The following is a 20,432-nucleotide window of genomic DNA, read 5'->3' as shown; positions in this document are numbered from 1 at the left end:
ATTTTAAATTAATTTAAAATTATTCTAAAAACATGAAATTCTGCAAGGTTTTAAAGCACAAAATTATTATTCTAAATCTTATGATATATATGTACAAAAGAGAAATAAAATTAAAACTCTTTGATGTTTACCTTTATACATACTTCAAAGAGCCCAAACACAGTTTCCACAAGTTTTTAAACACTAACCAATCCTATGGCTTTGAGACTTTTTCAGGACCAATTGTTAATTATTTTTAAACTTTTTCAGACTAATTACAAAATTGTTTATTATTTATATTCTTCCATTACGATGGTTACATACAAAGTAAAATAAAACATATTAACCAAACCTGCTTAAAACAATGTTTAATAACAGAGAACAACAATTTCTCTGCTTAAAATTTATATAAAAAAAGCACAGTGTAGATAATGTTGGACAAGTTTTCATATTTAATTATTTTATGATTGTTTACTGTGGTTTAGTTATGAATTGAAAAAGAAGTTAGTATTCTAACAAGGAGTTTAAAGTAAATGCAGATAAATAGAACATTTTTAGTGTTAAAATAGGCTTCAAACATTCAATGTAATCCCCTGATACATACACACACAAAAAATAAAAAATTAAAAAGGGAAAAAACAACTAAAGTTTAAGTTAACTTGATCAATCACAACTCAAAATAAACCTTTTGCCCAACCAGTCAGCAACTCCTTGGTCACTAGTTTATGAGCAACATACATGAAATTCTGTTAAAAGTGTTACTGTAAAGTTTAGTATGTGATATTTAACATGAAATATGTAGTGCTAAATAGTTTTCCATGTATACTAGAGAATATCTTACCAGTATAATGAACAATAAAACTGTCAATCCCATTTTAAGTACATTATATTAGGATTTGTTTGAAAAAAAAATCCTATTACTGTTATCAAAAGCAATTTCAATTATCTTGAAATAGATTTCTGGTTTTCAAAACAAAGTTTTAAATACCTAGCCTTCACACTTTGAACAAGAAAACATTTGTTTTCAGTACGATAGACAGCTCTACTTATAACACACAAAGTGGTGTTTTAAACTGTGTATTACAGTTTATTATTATTTATTTATTTATTATTTAATATATTAATATATTAATAAATATATTAGAAAACAAAATTATTTTACTCTATCGTGAATTTTTTAATTTGCTGTTCATTAATATATCCATCTTATTCTAAATATCAGTTAGAAAAACAACTTTCAAATTAGACATTTATATTTTAATTAAAAAGGATACATTAACACATCATAGATATTACAATGGTTAAATAATTTATTTTCCAATGAATGTTCGAAACAACTACATATTATTATAAAATATTATCTCAATAAAAAATTAGAACATGTAACAATGAAAAGTTTAAATATTTTTAATGTTGCAATGTTATGGTTCATTACAAATGATACTCTAGCTAGGTAGATTCCCAAAAAGAATTGTGCACAAAACACAGTTGTTGCACCTTATAACTTATACATATTACGTATTGAAAAAATTATTACAATACTTTACATAAATACTTATAATTATAAATAACCTAGCTAGATAATGAGAAAGATGATAGACATTTATCAATTTGCTCATGAAGTAACATACATGTGTGATATCATACTTGTATTACTACTAAATAACAGGATCCACTAGCTAATGCATTCTACATGGAAGACTTACTGGCTAATAAGTGTTTTTCATATACAGCATTTCAACTAAGACTTTGCATGTTGTAATCCAGTTGACCTGATAAGTTCTGGTGCCAAACAACAGGTATCTTCAGTACCAAAATTACAACAAGCAAAATGTAGTTGAAATATTATTATTATATACCCTCTTTCTGGAAATCCATATTTATCAAGTAAATAATGTAGTAATTTAAATTCTTATTAGTCTAACTGTAATATTATGTCAAGCATGAATATCACAACTATATAGTTTACTGTTATTAGCACAATGTCTTTTATACCACATAAAATGACCAAAGAGAACATCCTTTATGAATCCTTAACAAAATCTTGCCACTAAGGATATCTCTCAAAGGAAGTTATATATCACCATTTTAAAGAAGCTCAACATATATTTGCCTAGCCTAACATATGTAACACCCTTTTTGCATTGGCACAATATACCCATTCTATAGTACCCACTGTTAGATTAAAAAAAAAAAAGCGATTGATCTTTCTTTAAGGTTAAAGGAAAACAAGACAAGCAAGCTGCTTAAATGAAGCTCACCTTTCAAAACAGGAAAAATATTTGCAATTTGTCAATTTCAACAAACAAACTGAAATAAGTTTCGGTGTTCACACCTTTGTCATGAAAAATTAAAGTGCTTCTTCCAAAAACTTTAAAGACTAACAGCTAGATTCCAAAGACCTAAGACTACAGATTTAATGAAGCCACATTTTTGGTAAATACCAAGTTCAATATTATCATCATATGTGAACTGATACCAAAACAGAGGACAGTTAACTGGTGGGATATCAGATAATACAAATCACATAATGCAAAATAAATCATTAAATTAATACATGTACATTTATTATCATATAATCATTTCTTTTCATGTTTTGTTCAGTATCAAATAAAGGGAGTAATAAAATTAATTTTTCACTGTTATCATTAATCTTGCAGTTATTGAGGTCAACTGAACTAATACATTTACTGTTTTACAGCTTATAAAAGAAATGGATAGTTTTGACAAAGATCAGATGATCTGGATATTACATAACGTAATAACAGACAACTTTTCACTTACAATTATTTATTGAATATATTTCCTGGATTTTTTTTTACCTTGGTAATGTTACAATATGTAATTTAGGCTTTAGACTAACAGAGTAACATAAGAACATATAAATTAAACAATCCTCATATCTTTCATGTCATATAGATAAAGGTGTTTTCAAACAGGTTTTTAGACTGAATGGCAATGAAGCGCAGGCAGATTGAACATAATTAAAATGTGAATGGAGTGAGTTGTCAAAATGAGTATTATATGAGATGACCAAAGTTGCAGGAAGGAAGAAGCTATGTCCAAACAGAGATACGGTGGAGTGAGAAAGTTCAAATAAATGTACACAGGAGAAGTGATAGCAAAACAAAGAGGAGAAGGTTCTGGAAGGAAGAGGAGAAAATTACATGCAGATGAGCCAAAGTCATAAGACGGATAGCAAGAGATATGGATGAGCTGATATTTATTAATGAAGACAAATAGGAAGGTTATTATAAATGTATTGATATTTAAAAAAAAAAAAAAGAATATGAAGCATACTTCAAACCCCTAATAAATAAACAGAATGAGAGGGATAAACTAGGGCTAAATAAAATGTCAAAAAATAGTGGAGGAAGTAGACAGAGAACTGAATGAAAATGAAAAGTTGTTGAAGCAATATATCCAGACGATACACCTATTGAATCATTTAAAAACCTTAAAAAAATTTAGGAAGCCATATGTTATGCATGCTTTTCAATGTTATAATGACAGAATGGAAGATGCCCGATACAAGTATGGAAAGTATCCTTGTGCTTATGTTTGAACTGAAGTGTGATATGAAAGACTGCAGCAATTATTAAGGCATAATGAAGCTTTGAAGGATGGTTATAGATAAAAGACAAAGAGCACAGATAGACATAGACACAAAACATTTTCAATTTATGCCTGATAGGTTACTAATGAATGCCATACTTTCATTATGGGGGTTACTAAAGAAGTTTAGGGAAAAGAGAAAAAGACTTGTAAATGGTATTCATTGACCTGGAAAAAGCTCACGATGGAGTGGCAAGAGAGTTGATATCACAGTGCTTATTAAAAATGACTGTATCAAGTTGTTCATGGGGCTAATCCACAATATGTATGAAGAAACAGAAACAATTATAAAAGGTGAGATAAAGGACTCACATTTCCAGTGAAACTATCAAACCATCAAGAAGCAGCACTGAGTCCTTTCCTTTTTCTTCTTCTACTATAACAGGGGTGGGCAACTTATTTTTCACAGTGGCCACAACTGTGTCTTATGAAAACATTAGCCACATTATTATTTTAAAAAAAAAAAAACCCTGAAAGATGTTAGTTTAATCAAAATAACTGCATTTCAACTAACCTTCAATGTGAAAATTGATGGGAGTTTTCATCAACAAGTTTTGTGAAATTTAGCTTAATATCTATGCTCAATGAGCATCTTCGCTCTGCCTCTAAATTTATATCAGTAAGCTGAGACTGTATCCAAACTCAAGAAACTTTAGTGTAGAAATTGTTGATTCACACACCCATGTGGATCCAAACATGGAAAATAATAAATAGTGAGCCACATCTCTCTCATAAAACAGTTTTGTCTACCTTTTATGTGTTCTACACTTTGCAGGGTAAGCATCTCATCTTCAAATCCCCACTTATCCAAAGACAAAAAAGATGTAATTTCCTTACTGAAATTTTCTAAGTCAAATTGAATTGGATCATGCAAAAATTCAAATATAAATTTCTAATTTTTAAATTCAGAGAAATGTGATTCAAGTTTTTGAGATAAATCTTTAATACAGTTTACATAAAGATCATCTTTAGCATCAGAGAAATCAGTCATTATTTTCTAGAAAACTATTCAACTTTGAAAAATGTGTCAAATCATTCTTTCGTAATTGTTCTGCAAAGAAGTTTAGCTTTAAATGAAATTCAAGAATAGACTGGGATAGCTCGTTTATTATTTTATCTCTTCCCTGAAGCTTCGTATTCAAGTGAGCTATCATGTTGAAGAGAAAGTGCAAATCACACTGCCATGACAAAGTTTCAATTTCAGGGAAATTTTCAATCTTACCTTTTTCAACAAGATATTCTTTTATTTGATGAAATAGGGAAGTAAATCATTCCAAGACTTTCCTCTACTTAACCATCTTACATTTGCAAAATCAGTAAGATCATCAAAAGTACAGTCACTGCTTTTCTTCAAAGACTCAACAAACTGTCGATGGATGATAGAGTTTCCATTTCTAAAATAATTCACAATTTTTACAACAATGTCCATCAAATTTTTCAATTCATCACTTTTAGACAACTGAGCACATAAATTTTCCTGATGCAAAATGCAATGGAAAGATGGCAGCGTGGACTTCACATTATTTTCAATTAAATGCTGCTTCAAAAGAGAAATAAATCCTAACTTCACCCCAGTCATGGAGGAAGCACCATCTGTTGTAACAGAAACCAGTTTTTTAAAATACAGATTGAATTTTTTTTGACATTTCAAGAAATTTTTCAAAGATGTTTTTTCCACATGATCAATCTCGTAATCCACAAAGGCCAAACATTTCTTCCCTCACTTGAAAATCTAAAGTTGCATATCAAACCCAAAATATCAACTGTGCAGTGTCACTAACATCTGTTGACTCATCTAGTGCTAAAGAAAAATACAAACAGTCTTTTAGTTGTTCAAGCAAAGGATTTTCTATGCCTTTCACTAACTTTAGCATTCTGCAGACAATTGTTCTTTGACTTAATTGCAAATCATTTACCCTTTTGAAGAATGTCACCTTTTATTTTTGAATCAAAATTCTCCAACAATTTCAATGACCACAATCAATATTTCTTTTACTAGTTCAGCATCAGAAAATTATTTCTTTTTTGAGCTAGAATCCAAGCTACTTTATAGCTAGCTAATGTAACTAGTTCTATTGATGATAAAAATCTTTTTACACTTCCCTTTTGTTCACGAAGTTGTGCTTTCAGACAGCTAATTTCTTTCATACGATTTTTATCAACTGGAAATTTTACATCAAATTAGTTGTGAAAATTGATAGCATTGCTTAAGGTTGTATACTTTCTTATTCCTGAAAAAGACACACTGGCTTACTATTTGCTTCAATAACTGCAAATTTCAATTGCAAATTTTTATTAAATTCTCGTTTCACATTTTTCCAGTCACATGCCATTCTCTTTACATCAGTAATACCAGAATCAATTAAATTTTTTTATTTCTTGACTGTTCACCATCATCTGGATTCTTTCATTTTTGAATTACCCACTTATCCATATTATGGGTTTAAAAACAAAATATATTTAAACATTTGAAAGTTGCACAATAAAAATATGTTTGCAAGCACATTCAAACCAATGCACACTCAATAAGAAACATCTAAACCAGACTGATGTTACAAAATGGGCAGAGTTTGTGGCAGTGATGAAGCACGTGACATTAACGATGACGTGAGGTAGTGGAGTTGCCGATTACCAAATTTGATATAAAAAATAAAGGCATAAAGAAGAGCAAAAAAATAGGGAGGGGGGAGATTTAGTGAGAAATGGTAAAAATGAAATAAAATAACAAGGACCAATGAAGCAGACCTCATGTAACTAGGACAAATGCTAAGAAGAAAAGTAATAAAAAGTGTCGAATTTATGTCACATTATGCCCCAGAAAGTAGATTTGATCTTTTAACGTGTAGCCTTTCCTTAATATTTCGTACAGTAAACAAGTACATTACGTTAAATCACAGTCTCAGCAGAAATCTGTATTTTATGATTACATTTTGATGCAAGAATTCAGTAATGTGTTTTTAAAATATAGATTAACTGGGTGAAAAACTTTACACATTATTATTACAATTACACAACATCTTGTGTCTGAAGAGGATGTAAAATGAGGAGACTAGTTTCCATTCAAATTTAATATTGTTTCATTTATATAGATTTAAGCTTTATTGTAAACTACTTTACAGAGTACTGAGTATTTATCAATTTTTCAGATTGGTATTTACTTTTAAAAAATCTGAATTTTATGTTTGCTTGTTTTTTGAATCTTGCACAAAGCTACACAAAGGCTATCTGCACTAGCCATCCCTAATTTAGCAGTAAAAGATCAGAGAAAATGTAGCTAGTCATCACCACCCACTGCTAACTATTGGGTTACTCTTTTACCAACAAATAATAGGACTGACAACACATTATAATACCCCTACAGCCAAAAAAATTAGCATGTTTGGTAGGACTGGGGATTTGAATCGACTTTCAGCAGCAAGTCAAGAAACCTAATATTCTAGCCATGCAGATCTAGGTTTCACAGACCAGTGGAGGTTTAAAAAAAAGCCATTTTCAAGTATTTTCATGCATTCATTCTATAACAGGTTATATAAAAACTGTATAGTCAAGCGTGGAAACCTTAGAATAGATTTAGCAACTCACTTTTTTTAAAAAACAAAGAAATTAATTACCTTTCATATAACTCCTATTAATAAAAACAAACTTAATCATACTGTTACATACATCTTTACTTTTGTACATGAGTAATGTTAAGAATGCCGAAAATGCACAAATCAAACCAAGCTTAACAAAAGCATCAGCAAAAATTACATTTAAATGACAAAAACCAACAGGATATAGAAAAAGCAACAAGCCATCAAACTGTAACCTTTAAAGTACTACACCACATCTATAAGTAGTATTTCATAGAATATTTATCTTTGATCATCCAGATCAACTGATGAATTTTGGTATCAAATGAAAGGCTTACTAAGTAATAACCCTTTAGAGAGAAAAAATATATTTTAAATGCTATTGATTTTGTGCTGCTATAGCAAAATTAAGAGAAATGTGAGAAATAAATCTATCTGCAGTTAACCTGTTTTTAAATCAGCAAAACTCAGTAAAGAAATACAATGCGATACTTTTTTATAGGCACTAAAAATATATCTAACAACTAAAAATGACCTACCAGCAAAAAGCTCAGTGAAAGCTTCATCAGGTATTTTATTCAAAACTTCTGTAAAATCATGTTCTTCTAAAAGTTTACTAGCTTGATGTGCTAGTTCAGCAGCATCAAGAGGAAATTCAAGGGTTTTTTCAATTGTTCCTGAAAAAAGCATAAACTATTTAACTTGTAATATTTACTTCATCTCAGATATAATTTTTTCAGAGAAAAAAACATTATTATAGTCACAAATTTGCAGATTTTACTTAGTTTTTTAGTGTTTAAATTAAGTGCAAATTTTATTAAAAAATGTTCAAAAGAATATTATATCAAAACATCAAAAACAAAGTTCAAACTTAGATCCACCCCTAAATGCTAACATAAATGCTTCATGAAAATAAACACAAAAAAATAGTGTTAAAGTCTGGAAATATTTTTTTTTTAAATTTACCCTTTAATGCAAGGCTAATGAGCAAAAATTACACTTAACTAATTTTGAAACAAAATAATATCTAACTGAATCTGAACACCCTGGGGTCATCTTGATTTCTGATGTATAAGTAGAACCTTTACCATCATTTTTTCAAAGGGCCAATAAATTGATGTTGAGATATCAGTAGCTTTGAACCTTAAATACAAGTACCTTAAATAAAATGAATGTAACAGCTTTCACTTTTGTCTTAGTTTCAGGAATCAGACAAGTCTTTGTAAAAACACTGTAACATACTACTTAAAAAACTGACCATGTTTTGAACCAAATTAAAAATTTTAACAATAACTTTAATTTTCTACAAATATTAACAGGTAACAAGTGAAAGCCCATGTCATCACATTTGTAGACTTGCATTCAAAATTTTATTCAACTAATATTTTATGAACTTTTGTCAATACATGTGTCACATTTTATGTTCAATGCAGCACTGGTTCAAATTAGAAATTTGTGATGTCAAAATACAAAGTTTATAGGTTCCTACAAATTAAGAATTCAAATTATTGATACTATCATACTATTTGCTAAGATACCATTCAAATATTGAATCAAACACAGTAGCCCCACTCATCTCTTTCCATTTTTCAAAATGGTCCCTTATGTACACCTACTTCTCTCTGTGACATATCAACAACCAATAAAAAAACTCAGAATGTTCCCGTAATGGCTTTCTCAGCCATTGTTCCTTTGATATAAAACTTCATGATTGTAAGTTGAATCTTTAGTATGCTTGAAATTTCATATTTTAGACAAGTACAATTTAGTCACTAAGCTTGACAGTGAAATTCTATGGTACATCACAGTAATTTATGATTTTTTGGTTATTTCAACTATATATATAAAACCTACAAAAATTAGTTCACATTCTCCATGTGCAATATTTGATAAGGTTTAGCAACCTACAACAAGAAGCAAACAATTACAAAAGTCATAACTAGAAAAGTTGTTTGCTTTACTTCTTTATTTACTGTTCTAAGTTTTAAGAAAAATAAGTAAGAACTTATTTATAAATAGTAATACTAATAACATATGTATATATTTTATTACTATTATTATTATGTATAACAACTGAAATGTGACTGTATTTTATAAAATATTAATCCACTAAACCACAGCCAAGACAAGGCACTTTGTAACGACTAAAGGTCAGTTTTATATGATTGGATATGGTAACGTGAGCACACATACAATGTTCTTGTTAGCCAGGCATAACTGAAAGATCTATACAATAAAAATAAATATATATATAAATGTCACATGACTTAAGTTATTTAGCCTAAACATTTGTGCTTTTGAGTTATAATTTGTATTCATTCTAGAAGAAAAAAGGTATAATTTATATTTATTTCCTCTTTTTTTACTGTGGTTATGAGATTAGTAGAATTAAATAAACTCACACAGAGATTTGTTAGTGAAAATAACATTAAATATAAGGTTTTTTATTAAGAAACTTTTGATTACTATTTGGATGTTATAAATATTTGCATGCAAAATTTGAAAATTCTCATTCATAAAAGTATTTTTAATATTAAAATGAAAATTACTCTGAATGATGAATAGGCAAATATATGAAAAGAAAAAGGCACGAGTAAAACACTGCTTAACAAACCATAAGACTTCCAACAGGAACTACTTTGATACATCAATATTTCTCAATTCTCTCAGAACAGTCTGTCTATATGACCAACCACATGACCTCTTTGTACTCGTTGAAAGTCTTTTTAAATTTTATACTTCTAGCTTTCAATAGCTTTTGCAGTTTTTCAGTTAATAAGTCTAACATACAAAAAATATTATATTTTTAGTGAATTATTTATAATAAAATAAAGATTTGTCAATGAATATATTAAGTATTTATTTTGAATAGTCTGTGTGAAAAGTAATTTCCATGTTAAAAAATACCTTTCCTCATTTCAAAAATCTCAAATTTCCTTTGTGTAATACCTAAACCTCATGAATTAATTTTCAATTTTTTCCAGTAAAAGTTTAAAGTTTATCTGTTATTTTCTCTATCTTCTACAAACAAGATCAGTCAATTTGACCATCCTCATAACTGCAAAAAAAATCTAAATTACCACCTTTTTTCTCTTTTTTAGAATGATTTCACATAGTAACATCAATCTGCATTCATTTATCCTTAGCAGTTTTAAGCTTGCAACAGTATACATCTATTTATGACTAAATTTTATTTTCATTTGAACTGTGTTTCACTACTAACTACACTATTATAAATTGTAAATCACTCAAGGAATGTGCAGCTTTCACATTCACACCTCATGAAGCACTTTTACTGTATTACTATTATTTATTTTACCTAATCTAATCTTAACTAACATAATATCTATTTTCACATTTTAGTTATTTTTATAATTATAAAGAATAAACATGAAAAACAAGAAATAAAATACTTATACAATCTTTTTTTCTTGCTCTCAATTTTCAAAGTCAGTTGTTAACTAATTTTTTTTATACTACTCTCAATAATGTTTAAATAATTAAAAAATGAGCCAAACAGAACAGACCAATAATATGCACAATGTAAATTTCCTTTACCTCTCAAGATAATTTTGTTTTTCTAACTCTACAACAAGTCATTACAAATTTATCAAAGCTAGTCATTAACTTACCCATGGAAAGGATGTTGGTACTCTCAGTGATATTAACACTTAACTATTCAGAAATGTTATGTAATATGTCATTTGATAGAAAAAAACGTTTGTGATATTAGCACTTAACTATTCAGAAATGTTAAGTAATATGTCATTTGATAGACAAAAACGTTGCTTTTCTATTGGTTATAGGTAATATAAACATAAGAGAGAAATATTAATGAATTATAAAAGAGAGAAGGTGGCAAGTAGATGTGGCAAGAAGGGTCTGATTATCTACTCGATAGTTCTGTAACCAAAGTTAAAGATTATAATAAATGTGGTTTATCTGAGCAATGATGATTTTATAGAGAGCAATTTATGTTTATGATGCAGTACACCAAGTTTTATTTTTCTTTCTCCATATGATTATAAGACATGTAACTAGAATTTTCACTACCTCTTAACCATATTAAATTTGTTTGTAATTATCTTTTTTTAATTTAATTTTGTTACTACTGTAGTAGTAGAAACAAGTTAGAAGTACAATTCAACAAAATGTAAAACCTGACTGATTGAATGAACACACCTTTAAAAATCTACATAATCAAAAGGTATTTTTCAACAATGATTATTTTGAATATAAATGTGCAATTAAAATCAACAAATAAGTTACTGAAGTCAAAATTCTGGGAAGTATGGCAAGATTTATTTAGTGGAACTTAAATGAATGAAGCAAGTTGGCACAAAACTAAGAAACTACATTTTCATAAAGTCAACTTATACTGTTCAACATAATTTGCACAAGCTATGGAAAATGAATTATAGAACTATTCAGAACTAAACTGTCATTTTTGAAGGACCTAACTTAGTGATGTTAACAGAGCACAGATTTCAACAATATTAATGTTTTATTATACTTTATAAAAAAAAACCTTCAATAACAACTGTATAACATTCTAGCAATAACAGTAGCACCTGAGTTACCATGTCAACACCACTAGCTCACTGAAGAAAAAAAGAGGATGATAAAACAAAGTGAAAAAGAAATTTTCAATGATAATATTAATGTACAGACCACTAATAAATTATTCATCATGTATATCAATCACAGTGTATAATTACAAGTTAAAGCATGAAATGTTTTATTAAAAATTTTATTCAATTTAGAAAACAAAATGAGAAAAAGAATATTAATTACATATATCACAGTAATTTACTAAAAGCCTTGATTGTCTCTTAAAAGCAGAAGACTGTCCCAAAAGTATTGCTTAAAAACATTTTTGCCTAGATTGATCACTAAAAAAAAAGGTGTGACTTAATCAGGTATGAAGTGACAGGCTGTTTTAATGGCAAATATTTGACTATTTTATGCACAGCAGTTTGGTTTCAACATAAAAATCATTCTACTTATATTGATGTTGTATAAATTTGCATCTCTCTCTTCCTATTTTTCACTTATGAATTTCAAGTGATAACTGATGAAAAATTTAAGACTAGAAATGTTTTTACTGAAAATGAAGTCAGGACAATTGTGAGGTGCCCATGTTATCCATATTGTTAACAATTTTAGAATTTTTGACTTCTCCAAATGAGTCTTGAACTAATCCTTCCAATAACAGTCATATGACACTTGTTACTGATCGCGGTTGCCAGTCCAGCATAATTCCCATTTTATGAGCCAAATTTTACAAAGACTGTAAAGGGGGTCACTGTTTTGATTTGGTACACAAGCCATATCTCAGCAAAATGAAACGATATGAAGTTTTTATTTTATATTCTAGCATATTAATATCAGTAATTTGACTCCTTAATTCATATGAAACTACAGACTTAGTATTTTGACATCACAAACATCTAATCTGAATCACTGCTGCAAATGTGAACCAGTCAACAAATGTGATGATATGGCCTGTGATTCTTTGCAATAGGATTAAATGGCTACTGGACAACAAGTACACAAAAAAAAGTTCTACTTAAGTAACAAAAACCTGTATATAGTTTTCAAAAATTACTTGAATAAAAATATATTTACTACCTGTTAAGGGGCAAGCTTAGTAATATTAGTTAGGGAAGAAATATTTTAAATACATTTTTTTTGGTATTACTTCATAAATTATGAACTGAAAAACAGTGAAATTTTAAACTTATCTGTGAATAATACTACTGTAATAAAATCAATATGCTTTAAAAAAAATACAAAAACTTTATTATATAGCCAATACAGACAAATTTGAAAACATAATTTTTAAATACATTTCAGTCAACAAAAAGGATTAAAATTCTATTTAGCAATTACATGAGGATGAATATGGTGGTAAAACCTCATACACACACTAACTGCAAACTGAATTATTAGTTGACCAAAAATACATAGTACACAGTTTAAGCTAATATGAAACAATGGCATAGTTTTGATCTTGTTGCAACCTACTTGTACCTGTCTACAAATACAAAACACCTCATACAGAAATACACCAACCTGGTGAGAATTGCTCCTCAAGGTCACTACCCAATTCTGAATTCAGCTGTCCACCTAGATCTTTAACCTCTCCAACATCACCTTGTGATTCTACTTCCATAGATACTGGTTCACTCTTTATAACAGTGCTGCTGTTTGATTCTAAACATTAAGAATAATATATTAAACCTCTGATAAATTAATGTAACTAATAAGTCAAATCAATTTATTCATAAGAATACAACTAAGGCGTAATTATAACTAATACTTAACAACAAAGTCAAAATCACAGACAAATATTTGTTGGGAGGTGATAAAAAATTGAATGGATAAAGATTTTCATATAAATATCAATGGTTTAAAGTTAAAGACTTAACAACAGTCTGGTGAAAATACCAATCCAAGACTGCCTATAAACTCTAAGGCCACAATATACTGTTAATTCACTACACAATATCTCAATAATTATATTTGAAATATCATGAAGTACTCCATAAAAAAAATTCTTTCTATATAATGGTAATATGGTCCTATAATATGGCATTACAGTACATACCATTTTCATTAAGGTGAGAACTTAGTGTGGGTGATAAGGGACGGATGTTTTGATGCTTCTTTTTCTTCTTATTCCTTTTAGTGGGCCTTGTCAGAGCAGAGGGCTTTGGTTTTTTTCTTGGTTTTTTTGGTTTGGGTTCAAATGCTACTTTGTTATAATTATCCTGATAAAAAAAAATACGAAATACTGTAAAGGTATTAAAAATACAAAACATATTTTGACAGTGAAAGCATTAATCAAGGCTTACCACAACATTTACACAAAACATACTTGTTCTTATCAAACAACCAAATGTAGTTACTTTTTTGTAATTAAACTTTATTTGTAGGTAAAAGTTCTATTGGTTTATTGTTTGGTTCATGAGACACTTCAGGTACTGTGTTAAGCACTACATAGTAGCCTACATAACAAAAAAAAAAGTCCTATAAAATTCTCTTCAAAGCTATGAAAAATATATGTGTTTTAACTTCTTACATCAGTATTATTAACATATAATAAATTTATATATTAGCAATAAACCTATAAACAAAAACTGAGATTTAAGATAATTACTTGTTTAAGCACACAGCTGAATAATGCATTATCTTGAATTTTAGAATTAAAGTCTTCAAATTTATCAATGAGTCAAAAAAAAAGATGTCAAATGCATTTGGCATCTGAGTAACTTTAGCTTCAAATAGGTTTGCTTTACACTTATATGGTGCCTCAACCTTGTAATTAAACTTCAAGCAACTGAATTATTTCCTACACTTTGATTTTTTAAACACTACATTTATGTATTTTCAGCAAGAAACCTATAAACAAAAAGTAGTAAAAATAATTTCTGCATATCCTGCTATAAATGTTTGAAGAAAAAAACATACTATGTCACATTTCACAGGCTTTTCCTGAAACAAAAGGTGCCATGCTCTTTTGCTGACATTACTGTAACAAAATTTCTCTGTATATACATATTTCACACTTCAAATAATACTTCTTTTATATAAAACAAGTATAGATGCTTGTTTTATTTTTCTACAACTTTTATTTTAGCATTTAATAATGTGCTGGCATCACATTTAAAATTACTGTGCAATCTGACTTAACATTTATCATATTGAATTCCATGTATTTATACATGGCATCTTACCTTTTTTTTGGCATGTTCTGGACAAAGTGGTAACTCATGCAGCACATCAAAAACAGGTGTGCAGCACTGTGTATTATCTGCAAACTTCCCTGTACAATGTTCAAAAAGTAGCTGATCTACATTATACATTATATCTGCACATATCTTAAGGGACTTTAAGAGCAACAAGTTTTTAATCAAGTTTAAAAAATGTTCAATACAGAAGTATTACCAAAATAAAATAGTCAAACATTCTTAAAGATTTTTCTTCTTAAAGATTTTTCTTCTTAAAAATAATTTATAGAAAATGTTTTGCTCATCTAACTGTTTTTACCTTATTAGACATAAAGTTGAACACATTTAAAAGCACTTACATGGTTTGCATAAAGCTAATAAAAAAATGAATTTTTGTATGATCATTGATGATGTCTTCATTCAACAGAATTAAATTATCTGTAATATTTATGTTAATGTTGAAAATATTTCCTCAAACTTCTATGAAGTTACATCGACAAACAATATTTTACGTTTTAATTCAGATAGTCATATGATTGAAAAAATATAAACATATACAAGTAATTCACTAAACTCCACACTTCAAAACAACTGTTTGCAAGAGGTAATAGACACAACCAGTTTTATTTTTAACAGCACACAAATCTCAAAATTAAACCACTGAATACAATAGTACACTTTTTCCAAACTTCTACTGAGAAATATATTATTTCAATATTTATCACACTAAAAAGGATACGACTAACACAATGCCTGGTGTAAGGCAAAGCTGGTAATAAACAAGGTGTTCCTTCATTTTGGTAGCAGCAAATTCTTTTATCTAAACCAACAGATTTCATACTAAAGGGAAAGAAATATATTTGTATGTAAGGATAAATATGTATGTGTGTGTGTGTGAATCATTGTTTCATCAAACTAAATGACCAAAAAACAAAGGTTTCACCACCATAAGCAATTAATCCTAGAACTTCCAACGTTTATCTATTTTAGAACTTCTAGACAATACAACTTGACATGCAAGTTCAAAACTTCAAATTATAGTTATAATGCTTAAGTTTTGGCTTTTATTTCAATTAATTAATTTTTGATCCATTTTGTTTCATCATTTAACAAAATTTTCACTATGACCAATTTATCTTAATTGCCTAATTTGTTCAATTTCACTTCAGAAAAAAAAAAAAAGCTTGATGAAATTGAAACTCAACTGAAGTTTCTGAAGATTATATTCTTCTAAAGATAAAACTTCTTTCTATATCTAATATTTGTGTAAACTTATAGCTTTGAAAAGTCAGACAAATTTCATTTTAATATTGTTTAAGAAAAAATTACTTAGCTTTATTACAAACTTCAATTACTAATTTTTATGTTTTTTAAACTGTTGTAAAATGTTCTAATCAAGTTTTTTTTCTACAAAATTGCAAATTTTATCTTTGAATTTTAAAGAAATGCATGCTTTTTACTTGTGTACAATAAAAATAAGTTTGTTTTAAAATTGTTAACTTTTCATTTAATATATGGAATACATATTACACCCATTTCATATCATACTGCCACATAATAAATCAGTTATTGCATAAAATGTTAAAGCAAGAAAGAAAAAAAAATCAGGATTATAATTGTGCTATTGTTTTTCACAAACATCTTTTTTTGCTAGCAACATATAACCATACTAAGCTTTTATCACTTTGTTCTAATATTTACAGCAGTCTTTGCTGAAAAAGAACCCATACCAGTTTATGTAGTTGGAAGTAACAGCAAAAAGGCTTCATTATATGTTTACATCATCAGCTTATGACTTCAAACAGCTGAGGTACAGAAAATTACACCATGACATAAAATACAAAGATTCAGATATTGTGATTGGCTTAAATACATAAAACTAAACTTGTATTTGAAGTGACATGATTCAAAATAACACTATATTCTTTAAAACTGTTTTAATGTTGTTTTAATGAGGCTATGAATAGTTGACCACATTCAGAAAAAATTTCTGGAACTTCATAAATACTACTGTTTTTGTTCAGAATATGCCAAACTCAACACCAATCAAAAATTTGATTTACATTACTCATTGATAAAATGAAATGTTACTTTTTTTTTTAAAGATACATTTCAACTCTAAAGTATTTTCTTTCTAAACATTTTAAAGAACAACCACAAGTTTAGTTTCTGTAACTGTTTTTGGCTCAGTACTGTAATTTTGCTCTCAGAGCATAACATTACCAGATGGGTGCACCAGAGTTACGTACCACTAATTAGGGAAATAATATGGAAGATTCTAAAGTGGCAAATGTCCTGGCCTTTCAACAAAGTACTTGATCCAATTTACATATAAACAACAGTAACAGGACACAAATGTTTAATTTCAATAGCACACAGGACCTAATAAAAATAATATTTATTTCTACATTACAATTTTTAATACTTTTCCCTCCAACTTACGAGAACAAGTAACACCTGCATCAGGTACAACATAATAAAGGAAACACCAATGAACAACACAAAGTTACTCATTTGTGGGGGTAAATATGCAATAAAATTTTAAATGTTGTTTTCTTTGCGTTTTTAGCCTATTATTAAGTGAGCTTCTTTAATGAAATATTGTCTACATATCTACATTAAAAATCTATTTATTACTTTTACAACACATTTTAGTAATTATAAAAGCTTCTGTTAATTTTACTATGTCACAAGTCACTATGGCTTTAAAATATTCAAATATTTGTTTAACTGAAGTAACTTAAGTACTCTTTTTTTGTCTATTGTTCACATGGATCAAAATCAAAATTTCAGTTAGGTAAATGTAGAAAATACCCTTGTGTAATACTACAGTGACTGATAGGTATACAGTGCCTATAGCTGTGAAACATTCATATGTAAAAAAAGTTCTCTGTGATGCTCTTAACCAAATATAAGGAAAGAGAGCTTTTAGATGATGTATAAAATTATCAATAGAGCAACCATTAAGAATAACAAAAAGTCAAGTCTGTAAATGTATTATTTGATGTTCACAAGCATTTTTTTTTTCTAGCAACATATAATCATACTAAGATTTTACCACTTTGTTCTCATGTAATTTCATTGGGCTACTCAGACTTATAGCTGGATAGTCAAGTTGGTTATCCATTCTGGCAGCTTACTGATCAAGTTGCTTAATGACCTTATCATTACAGGATGAATAAAAGCACCAAATTTTGCATAAAGTCTTTTTCACTGATTATTTGAAATAAATAATGTATTCATGGACAAATCTTTATCAAAAATATTTAACAAAAAATTATTTTTTAAAGACTTATAATATTAACTGAAAGACTGACAAATTTTGAAAGATAGAACTACTAAATTTAAAGACTTCAAATGAGTAGGAAGAGGTCACATGGTCAGCCAAATTCACCACAGCCATACTGAGAGAGTTGAAGTGGTATATATGTATTGACAAAAGCAAATATTGAATATCTAGAAAGTATTCATTTTAATACAATGAATAAACTGTGTTTTTATAGGGTTTTCCTATATTTTAAAGATAACAAACACAAGATATATTCTAAACACAAGACTGATGCCTATAGATCATTTTGATTAATGTTAAAAATTTCAAGAAATTGATGCCCTTGTCATCCCAATTTTAGAACTAATGAAAGTGCTGAGAGTTTTGCAAATAACTCTGCATCATGGCACAAACTGTGCCACTTGAAGTTCAACATCAAGCTATGAAAATCTCAAAAACAAAGAATCAGTGATGTTAAGATCACACACAAACATGACGAAAGGTCCAGTGAATGTCAAGCATTATTCTGAGAAGTGATTTCCCACTTTTGATGCAGATAATGACCTTCAAACCACAATTACAGAATTAAAAGATATGAACTGCCTTACAAGAATTACTGGAGGTGATCTTATAACAGTGGAAAATAAATCGTATTTTAAGTTATATTTACAGAAATAACAAACTATATTTGAATTCCATACACTATATGTCGTGTGTTTAGAAGAACTTGGTCCTCAACACTAATAAAATAGACAATACAAAAGACTTATCTTTTGGAATGCATTCCAGAGACAAAGCAAATCTTAACTGTTCACTGCTCTGTAACTGTAAATGCAGTAAACGAGACATTAACATGTTAATAAATATAGCTAGCGATACATTAATTAAACATGATGGGATATATTATAATCTGTTTCCAATAGCCTTCTGACATGAGCATGTCACATCTCTCAGTAGAACTGTATCCTGAATAAATGAATCATCCACTTGTTCAGTAATAGTTCTGAATACTGAATGAAGTGAAAAAGTATAGTAACCCTAGTATACACATGTATTTTGTAATATTTTGGACACAATAGAAATGTTCACATCTACAATATATAAAATCACGTCAGTGATCTACTTGGTTACAGTTCGTTTGAAAGTCTGAGCTTATGTATTGCTCTATGATCCCAGTATATGATATCAACCAATCACATCAATATTTGGCAAAGTCTGTAATTTCCGAGTGGGCTTCTTATCACCAATATACATTATAAACTTACATAGTACAGATGAAAGATCTCTGTTTAAATTTATTTATTCAGTAAAGCTAAACAATTAGGGTGTTTCTTTTAACACATTTATATCACTTTTTGAAGAAAAATAAATGTACATCATGTCGAGTAGTGACCATTTTGGATTTAGGGATTTATACAGAAATGTAATACATCTCATGGCAGCTTTTGTTCTACAATTAATTAGTATCATTAAAAGAAGCTTTAATGCAATATTTGGTGCTTTTATCTGCTCTGTAACAATAACCATGAAAACTGATGCTAAGCAACTTAACTATATCAAATGCCCAGATCACAATATGACACTGTTACTAATATTGAGCTACTGCACAAAGTCATGAGTGTTAAAAATAAGGATAAATAACAGGGTATATATCAGATACTGAGAATATCATATCAGTCATTCAACAAAGTATATATAAAACTATTTCCTAAAGTTTGCATTTTCATAATCTCACTACCACATACATAAATGCTATTTCACTTGTGAATCTGTCTATGAAGTTTTATTCCACTGGCCCTGAGATAATTCCAACCTAAATCCAGCCAATATGTGTAGTATGGATAGAATGTGATCAGATAAACTGGTTGGGTTAGAGGAGTATTTAAGTGTCGTGGAAGTGGATGAAGGAAACATAAAAAAAACCTGAACACTTAAATGATAGCAACCACAGCCAGGAAAAAGGAAGTAATAAGACATAAGGGAAAGGTGGTACTGAGAGCAAATATTAATGAACTAGTCAAGTACGGGTGTTAGGTGACTACACCACTGAAGAAGAAAAGCAGGGAAAAATACTATATGAATATGGGAAATCTGAAATGCAATGAATAATGTCACCCAATAGCCCAATAATGGTGGAGACCAACAAACCATGGCCAAACAGCCTATTAAAATAAGCAGAAAAATGGTTCACATTAGGATAACCAAAAGGAAAGGAACTAGCAGATGGACCAACGAGGAAAGATCACCACAACTGCTCACATACAG

The 20,432-nt window shown here is 28.9% G+C and overlaps 1 protein-coding gene across 1 annotated transcript in view; it reads right to left on the bottom strand.

The window, feature by feature from the left end:
• Positions 1–20,432, bottom strand: part of LOC143232060 (INO80 complex subunit D-like) — a 70,369-nt gene that overhangs the window by 18,030 nt on the left and 31,907 nt on the right. Inside the window, 5 exon segments of the mRNA XM_076467091.1 lie at positions 7,706–7,843; positions 13,242–13,382; positions 13,777–13,939; positions 14,906–15,039; positions 15,639–15,739. Coding sequence (XP_076323206.1) covers positions 7,706–7,843; positions 13,242–13,382; positions 13,777–13,939; positions 14,906–15,039; positions 15,639–15,739 — 677 coding nt within the window.

The sequence above is a fragment of the Tachypleus tridentatus genome, chromosome 11 (genome assembly GCF_004210375.1).
Source record: "Tachypleus tridentatus isolate NWPU-2018 chromosome 11, ASM421037v1, whole genome shotgun sequence".
In the NCBI taxonomy this organism is placed as follows: Eukaryota; Metazoa; Arthropoda; class Merostomata; order Xiphosura; family Limulidae; genus Tachypleus; species Tachypleus tridentatus.
Note: the sequence above shows the minus strand (reverse complement) of the source record. Positions and strands in the feature narration are given on the sequence as shown.